The sequence below is a fragment of the Delphinus delphis genome, chromosome 3 (genome assembly GCF_949987515.2).
Source record: "Delphinus delphis chromosome 3, mDelDel1.2, whole genome shotgun sequence".
NCBI lineage: Eukaryota > Metazoa > Chordata > Mammalia > Artiodactyla > Delphinidae > Delphinus > Delphinus delphis.
Window position 1 is genome coordinate 7,952,392 of NC_082685.1, and position 9,288 is coordinate 7,961,679.

General features: G+C 55.3%; 1 protein-coding gene across 1 annotated transcript in view; it reads right to left on the bottom strand.

Annotated features, from left to right (window-relative positions):
• Positions 1–9,263, bottom strand: part of MYO1F (myosin IF) — a 32,047-nt gene extending 22,784 nt beyond the window's left edge. The window contains exons 1-2 of the mRNA XM_069540510.1: positions 9,158–9,263; positions 311–448 (exon numbers count right to left, since the gene is read on the bottom strand). Coding sequence (XP_069396611.1) covers positions 311–448; positions 9,158–9,160 — 141 coding nt within the window. The 5' untranslated portion in view covers positions 9,161–9,263. The remainder of the gene's footprint in view (positions 1–310; positions 449–9,157) is intronic.
• Between the last annotated feature and the right edge of the window lie 25 nt (positions 9,264–9,288).

Sequence of the window (9,288 nt, forward strand, 5' to 3'; positions counted from 1 at the left end):
GATCCAGAATGGGGAGAATAGAATATGCTGTGGCTGAGCTATCCCTGGGGCAGAGGGAGCAGTGAGGGCCAGGGCCACCCCCAACCGGGGCCCTGCTGTCACTCCACTGTCCCCTGTCCTAACACCTAGCGCTCTTACTGCCCATCCCCCCACCCCATTCCTGTGCTCAGTTATGTGTGTCCCTTCCATGCTTCAGTCCCTCTGCCATCCTTCTCTGCTCTCATCCGCACACCGTCTCTCCATCCATTGGTCAGTCATCCTCCTGTCCCTCTGTCTTTCGTCTGCCCACCCCGCCCGCGGCCCAGGGTACAAAGATGTAGTCGTCCATGAAGCGCTTGCGGAGGTTGCCCACGATGGCGTCCTCGGTGATCTGGGGCAGCAGCACCATGTCGTCCACACCACTCTGCTTCACGTTGTGGCTCTGCCAGTGGAAACGCTCCTTGCTGCCCTGGGGGTGGGGGCCGCGGGGTGGCGGTGAGCCCCTGCAGGGGGCGTGGCGGGGGATGGTGCCTCAGCACCCCCTGCTGGCTCACCTCCATCAGCAGCTTCTGATGCTGTCCCCTTCCCCACCACCTCCCTTCCTTCTTCTGCGTCTCCGGGACACCAGGAGAGGCAGGCAAGGTCTAGTCCCAAAGGAGGAGGCCAGACAGAATGACAGCTCGGATACATCCCTCAACCCTCTCTTTTGGTCCCTCCATGCTTCCACTTAGTATCCCGTTGCCATAGAGGAGACAGTGATGCCTGGCCCAGCAGGGCAGAGTGTGCTTGGGACTCTGGTGGCTGTGGGAGGAGAGGAGGGTATCAGAGAAGGCTTGATGGCGGAGTCCCCACCCTGCTTCTCACGTCCCCAGCCCCGCTCTCCCTACCTTGGCCCAGGCTGAGTCCCTGACTTCTCCATGGCATTTGACCTGCTGCCACCCCTTCCACCTGGAGATGGATTCCTTCCTCCCATTCCCATCCTCCTCCCTCGGGGTCATCCTAGCCCATCCCTCTGAGATTCTCTCAGCCACCATGTGTCTGTGATCTCTGCTTCTGTGCCTGGCTGGGACTCTGGTCCTCAGCTCGCACAGCCTTCCCACCACCCCTGCCGTGGGCTTCTCCATCCTCAGAGAGTCAGCTCCTGCACCTTCCCAGGCTCCCACTTTGCCTTCTCCTTTCCTCCCTCAGCTTTTCTTCAGATGACACCTTCCTTAGGCCCCAACGAGGAGACTCAGACACAGGCGCTCCTCAAAACCCTTCCTCCAGGAAGCCTGCCAGGAATGCTCTCTCCTTTCAGCCCAAATGAACTCATCCAGTGCCTAAAACACTCAAGCACACTGGCTCTCTCAGGCCCCCTCTGCCTCCATTCAATATACCCCTGTCATGGAGGAGTCCAGCACACAGAGTGATGGTGGCTTGGAGCTCTCCTGTCTGGTGAACTCATGCTCAGACAAGATGTCCCTCCTCTGGGAAGCCCCTTACCCGCCCCAGACCTGGAGCTCCTGGAGGGCAGGGATTGGGATTGAGTCCTTGCTAGTCCCAGCAGGGAGGACCTATCGAACAAACAAGGGACAAGGGCAAAGAAAGAAACCCAGCTTCAGAGGAAAAACCCCCAAGAGCAAAGATGCTGGGAACCAAAGTCAAGTCTTCAAAGATGACCACGGTTTGCCAGGGAGATTCTGGGGAATGGAGATGGTGCGCTGGGCCCATCTGGGAAGGAATTCAGGCAGGGATTGAGCAGGAGGGTCAGCATGGGCAACTGTAGGGCAGAGGTGGATGAGAAGCCAGTCTCACCTGGGGGCACTGGGGAGCCACAGAAAGTTCCTGAGCAGGGGAGGTGCTTGCTCCAATTCTGGACATGCTGACAACCCTGGGGGCATTCGTGGAAGAATACCCACAGACACTAAGTGAGCCCAGTCTTTGGTGTGGAGTAGATCTGGGTTCTAATCCTGGCTGTGTGACCTAACAGTGCTCAGAGCTTCAGTGGCCTCATCTGGAAAATGTGAGAAGCAGCCTCACTTCCCAGGGTTGATGTGAGGGATTAACGGCTTTGGGGAAAAAAGTGGGGTAGGAGGATGATCCCCGGGCAGAGGGACACTTGACAGAATTAATATTCACCAAGAATCTACAACCTGCCTGTTGCTGGAGGCAGGTGTCACCAGTATTACTGGCAATCCTCACAGCAGTTCAGTGTGGTGTAGGCTAGGAGGGAGACTGGGACTTGAGAAGTATTTGACCCTTGACCAAGGATGCAGCGAAACTGTTTCCAAGGATGTGGGATTCGAATCTGGGTCCATCTGACAGCAAAGGCTAGGTTCTTGCATCCATGCTCATGAGTGGTTGCGACCCAAGGGGTGTTTGGGGTGGGATGTGAAAGCCGAGAAAGGTTTTTTTTTTTTTTTTTTTTTTTTTTTTTGCGGTACACGGGCCTCTCACTGTTGTGGCCTCTCCCGTTGTGGAGCACAGGCTCCGGATGCGCAGGCTCAGCGGCCATGGCTCACGGGCCCAGCCGCTCCGCGGCATGTGGGGTCTTCCCGGACCGGGGCACGAACCCGTGTCCCCTGCATCGGCAGGCGGACTCTCAACCACTGCGCCACCAGGGAAGCCCCGAGAAAGGTTTTGATCAAGAGCAGGGAGAAAGGGTTCACCAGGCAGAGTGAACTGCCTGGGCAAATGTGCAGAGGTGTGACCGAAGCAGGAAGAGAATTCAGAGGAGGGGGGTGGGCAGGGCTCAAACCCCTGAGACTGCTTCCAGCCTGAATATTGAGAGTGAGGTTTTCATATGACAAATACCATCTCATTTCTCTGTCTATGGCTTCCCATCATTGCCACCTCCATGCATCCACTCTACAAAGAATTCCTGAGCACCTACTTTGTGCCGGTAACTTAGGACTTTGGGAGGAACTCTTTCAGTGCCTCACCGTGTTGCCTCTAAGCCTTTGCACAGGCTGAGCCCTCTGCCCAGAACACCCTTCCTGCCTGGCTAATGCCAACCCATGCCTTAAGGCTTGGCTCAGGGGACACCTCCTCCGAGAAGACCTCCCTGACTCCAGGACAGGTCAGGTGCTCCCTCGGAACCCCCCAGCCCCCAGGCATCCCTCACCATAGCCCCATCCACGTTCTGGACGTCATGCACAGTAGCTGGGCTGTACTGCTCCTGGGGGCACTTTAAGAATTGTGGGGGAATTCCCTGGTGGTCCAGCGGTTAGGACTCCACACTCCCACTGCATGGGGCAGGGGTTCAATCCCTGGTTGGGGAACTAAGATCCCTCATGCTGCAAGGCGCGGCCAAAGGAAAAAGAATCGTGGGAGCATATTTGGTTGTTCCAGGGATGGGGACATGGCTGGCATTTAAGGGGGCCATAGGTCCCCTTAAATTTGCACATGTACCTAATTACATTATTTTACAAATACATAATCGTCCTGCCCTCAGCTCCCCACCCCAACCCAGCAGAAGTTCATGTAAGTGACAAACCTGTTTATAACCATTGGAACCGAGAACCAAAACCTATTTTATGTATAAACAGAAGACCTATGTATTTTTTGCATGGTGGATACCCACTGCATTTTACAGGAAAGTTGCTATTGCGTAGCAAGGGAGGATTTAGTTTTGTTCAGATTTCACTTAAGAAATGTCCAGCATTCGGAAGCTCATGCTGCTAGTGAGGTTAACGTGTCCTGCTTGTGGCGGGGGGGCTGTCTCGCTCGCTGAGACGCACCTGTGTCCAGGTGTGAGCACCTGGCCACTCCAGTGGACGTTCTTGGGCCACCGGCCTGAGCACTTTCATCTTTGCATGCAATTTTATTCTAAATAACTTTCTCCTCGCCTTGCAGGGGGCCACATTAAGTGTTTTCGGAAGATGGAAGTCTGTGTGTTTCACTATTCCATTTCAGCATTTCAAGGGCACCTGCCAGGATGCTTGTTATAAGAAGGGGGTGCTGGATGTGATGCTCTGAGAACCCCAGGATGCAGTGGGAAGGGTGGGGTGGTGGGAAGACAAGGTTGTGAGAGCAGGAGGACGGAGATGTTGGCAAGTGTGCCCAGGGCAGAGGCTGAGGTTGGAGGAAGCCAGGACCTGGGGAGGCCTGGAGGTGACAGGGGCTGGTTGGGAGAAGCAGGGAACTGTTGACCGGACCCCCAGCTGCTGAAGAACTTCCACGCTCACTGGAGACTCAGAGGGACCCCATGGAGAGCGTTGTTGACCTCAGGGTCAGAAGTCGGATCTAGAGGTCAGGGAGAGAGGACTGCTTTTGGGGAAGAGGGAAAGAGACTTCGGGGAGAGGAAGGGTCAGGGGAGTGTATTTCCTGTTTTCAAGATGGGGAGGCTCTCCAGTGTGTTGGTGAGAAGAACCCATGTAATTCGAAATTCAGGGGTGAAGTGGTGTCATTCACGGACATGGTGGGGTTGCTCGTTCCCTGAGTTGGTGTGGGGAGGTTGGGTAGGGGTGTGTAGGGGGAACTGGAAGTGGATTCTCTCTCTGGAGACCTCAAGGGGTGGGGCTTGGGTGGTAACCATGGTAACCGAGAACCATACATAACAATAGTTCACACCCCACTGGCACTTATTCTGCGCCAGACTCTGGTTTAAGCTTTTTTCAGTGAATTACCTCACTGCATCCTCTGGGCACATGCCGAGGTCAGTACTCTGATTAGGTCCATTTTGTGGAAGAGAAAACTGTGGCCCAGAGAGGTTAGGTGTCCTCCGCAAGGTCACACAGCAGGAAGGGAAGCCGGGTCTATGTCGGGGCTGGGGGGTGGCCGGGGTTTGTTCTTCAGGTCATATGAGGACAAGGAGAAGACAAGATTGGTCCTGTCCACGGTTTCCCCTTTGGGGTCACCCCAGTCCCCATGCTCTTGGGACCCTCAGGCTCACCTGAGACTCAAGACCACTTCCTTTCTCTGAGGTCAGAAGCCCCGAGGCTGGCTGTGTCTGGCTGGCTCTCCTGACCCCGAGGACTTGGTTCCTCTTCCTGTCCCTTCCTCCTTCCCCCACCCAGTTGAGTGGGCCTCTGCCTCTAGTGGTCCCTGTTATCTCTCCCTCTGTGTCCCGCCCCAGGCACCCGGGACCCCCAGATCCATCCTAGCTCTATGTGATCACAAAAACCACGGGGTTGTTTGTGGCAGAGCGAGAGGTTTTCCTCAAGAGGGTACAGTGTGAGGGAGGAGAGTCGACGATTTTGGCAAGGGATGGATTGGGTGTGAGGCCTGGCTTAACAGTCGGCTCCATTGACCCCAGGGAGGCCACTTCATTTCTCCAAGCCTCAGTTGCTCCATCTGTAAGATGGATTCCATAATAAATCTCCTCTGTGGGTTTGCTAGGGGAAATAAATGAGCCAGTGCTGAGAAAAGATGCACTGGGGTGCCTCAGGAAATGGCAGCTGGTGGCCCCAAGAGCACTTAATAGAAGTGATCAGTGGCTTGACAGGATAGAGGAGCTGGTCGATGTAGACTCGTTGAATGAATAAATGAACAAAGTATCATTGGGATGAGACTGCCCCCTGCCCTGTGTCATGGGTGTCCATCTCTCTGTGACCCCCAAGTCTCCAACCGTCAAGTTGAAGCTGTTTGTTCCTTCCTTGGAGGGTGAGGGTACCACAAAGAGGTTGTGGTCATAGTTGACCGCAAGTCAAGGATGACTCAACTGGCTGGGGTTCTTGTGAAAGATAGTCAGGGGTCAGAGGTGGCTGGGATGGGAGTGGGGACGTAGATTCTAACTTCAGCTCTTCAGAGAGGCTCCCCTCAACCCACCGCAGAGGGTGTGGAGGGGTGGAGCTTCCCTGGTGCCAAAGGAGGGAGGGCCAAGGTGATGGCTCCTGTGGGGCTGGGGCATTGGGGCCCTCTAGTGAACACACTTCCTGAGCCCCTACTGTGCACGGAAGTAGGTGGGGACCAGGCCTAGACTCTGCCCTTGAGTAGTTCAGAAGCAAGTTGCCCAGAGGAGACAGTGATCCCAGTCAGACGGTGCTAAGGAGAGCTGAGGCAATCAGAGAAGGCTTCCTGTAGGAGGCAGGTTTTGCAACATGAACGTCCCAGACCGTGTCAGGGGTGGCAGCAGGAGCCATGGGCCAGGAAGGCCTTGGGTGTGTGTGGGACACCAGGATCCTAGTTTCTTTGGAATAGAGAATGAGGCAGGGGTGGGCAGCCTGGAGAGTATGGGGGTCAGCCCACACCCCCAGGTGGCCTCTTACCTGGCAGGAGGAGGAGGAGGTTGTAGGTCAAGGTGGCTGTTAAAAGTGTGACCCTGGGGATCACTGAGTTGAAATCCTCTGCTATTTTGGGTTGTACGGCAGCTCGCCTAACCTCTCTGCCTCTGTTTTCTCATCAGGCAAATGGGAATATTGAGGGCCATGGACCTCACGGGGCAGTTGTGCAGATTCAACAAGGCCAAGCTTGTCAAGAAGAAACACTAGCTTCCCTCCATCGGCAGCAGCAGCAGCAGCGGCAGCCTGAAGCTGGCCGATCCCACAGGCATGGGGCACAGGGTCAGGAGGAAGGGCTGGATGAGGGTTTTGCAACTTGCCCTAACTGCTCTGGCCTCCCTGTTCCTGGGTGGTGATGAGCAAAGCCCCAGACTGGAGAAAACAACGAAACAGCCACTTCCTTCCTCGCCGGGGTCCTGTGCACTGTGGCTGCCAGCCAGCAGAGAGGCAGAGGCGAAGCTGCTCTCCAGCCCTGGCCACGCCCTGGCCCCCCGGTGTGCCCCTGGAGCCTTGGTCCTACTCAGTGGGGTTCTGGGGCTACACCCTGTGTCTGTACACCATGCAAACAACATTCTCGTCTCTAAAGGCTCTCAGGTCTCCCCCTCCCTTGGGAGGGGTGTCTCAGTTTTCTTTTGGCCTAAACAGAGGCTGTTCTCCAACATGTGGGGACCCTTGTCCTTCTAGAGTCTTTCTTCCTAATTCTCTCTTGACCTCCCAGCCTTTTCCATCCATCCTCATGGCCGCCGCCCCTCGGTCAAGCAGCCGCATCACTGGTCTCCCTGCTTTATATCTGTACTTTCAGAACAACCACGATTACCCTCAGGTCACCACCATTATCAACCGAGGACAACAGATGGCTGCCTGTACCTGCCCCCCCAACCAAAGCCCAACAGAAACTGCTGATAACCTCAATGCCAGCACCACCAGCTCACATCAGACAGAAAAACACTGACGGATTCCACCACCTGTTTCCCCATAATCACTCACCACCATCACCACTTATTATCACCAGCACCAACAACCCATAATAACCAACCACCATTGACAGTAACAACCGCGATTGCAAGATACTAGCCATCAACAACCACACATGACCCCTTAAAGCAGCAGTCAACCATACCCCTTTCCAAAACCAGGGACGCACCACCACTAGTCCCAAGACCGTCACCCCAAATCAGCAATGAACGACCAACGGCAAACAAACATCATCGTGACCACCTGACTTCAAAGGATGGCCAGCTGCCATCGTTCCACAGATCAACCCTCCAGCTGAAGACAACCAACCGCCAACCACCAACATTCAACACTCGCCAGCACCAAAAGCAACCATTACTATCACCAGCACACCCACGAGAACCGTGGGCACCACCAACTTGGGACAACTGACAGCAATGACCACCATCACAGCCAATGGCACCAACAACCCAACTCCTCTACGGGAACCAAGAAGGAGGCACATCCACCCACCACCACCGCTAACCCCCACCGTGAATGAGCGTCACCCACAGCGGCAGTTACCGTGCATTGAGCACGTATTATGTGCTCTTTAAAGCACTTTACGAACATCGTTTCACTGAATCTTTCGACACTCTTCCTGGCACCCATGACACCTCCAGGAAGATGTCAGCATCCCTAGACAGAGGGATTGGCCTCATGGATGGATTCCACTTTTTTTTTTTCTCTCTCTCTGTGGTCCTCTTGCATGAGTTTCTCCCTTCCCAGACACGGTTGGCCAAGCAAATCATTGACTAAGCATTTCACACAGCTTCCTCAAGAGGGGCTGCTTTTCTCTCAAGTAGCAAATCATTTCCTGTGTTCTTTTGATCAAGGAGTCTACCTGGCTTGGCTCTGTCTGGGAAGAGTTTCCATCCCAAGCCCAGAGCTCTAGCTGGTGGTTTGCTTGTGAATTAATCAAAGGGGTCCTTGGACAGTGATGCCCAATTTATCACTGACTTTCTGAAATAAGACATTCTCTCTCAGGCTAAGGCAATCCTTGCCTCCACCTTGGTTAGCCGCCTGCCGCAACTGCCAGAAACACTACAGGTGTCACCACCAGCTCTGTGACTGTCCCAGCCACCCACCCTCATTAACAGAATGACAAAAAATGAAAGCTGAAGTGGTTTGCAGAGGCACGGAGTCGTGGAGTGACATAGCCAGCCCAGGCTCCCTCTTGATGTGTGTGACATGATGCTACTGCATCTAGACCCAGGACCATGACAGTCTCCCCAACCCTGTCACCACAGTCATCATCAGACCTCAGTCTCCCCAGGTGGCAATGCTTCTGGCTGCAGTGTTTTTCCCTGCCACCCTCCCGGAGAAGGGTACCGGTGGTGGGACGGACATGCTGCATCTCACCAACTCCTGCTTCTGTGATTGCTACAGCCAGACCACCCCGTCGCCCACACCAGCATGCTGTCACGCCACCATCACTGCAACCCACCGCCCATGTGACCCATCTGACACAGCTTCCCCTCCCAGCTGTGGACGCAGAGGGGCTGAATCCCAAACCCTCTGAACGTTCCAGTGGAGAGATTCCCCCAGACACCTTCCACATCTTGACAAACTTCCAAATATGACATATGTGGGAACTGAGACTCACAGAGGGGAAGTGACTTGCCCAAGGCCACACAGGAAGGTGAGGCACCAAACTCGGCTGGGAACTGGGTTCCCTAAGCCCCAGGAAAGGGATCTGTCCCTGTCCCTGCAGGCACTGTGTGATCCCTTAGGACCATCTTCTGTCCTCCAGTTACTGCTCCGTCCTTTGGTGCCCCATCCCCATTCTGGCATCCTGTCCACCAGCCGATGGGAGTTTGGTCCCCTGTGAGGGATGCTGGCAGCACCTGAGCTGCACAGAGGGACCCCAAAGGGTCTGCTGTGCCCATTCTCATCATCCCACTTTCTGATGGTGGCCTCTAGGTGCCTCCACCTGGCTGGTGCCGCCACCCCTGCACTTGAGGGCCCACCCTGAAGGACTTACCATGGTGGGGGCTGGTGTCTGGGTCCCTGGGGGATGTCTGAATGGGTCGTGGCAGGGATGCAGGCTCAGGGGGCTCCAGGGGGCGGCTTGGGCATGGCCCTGTTCCTGCTGCTTCAGCGGACTCCCAGACC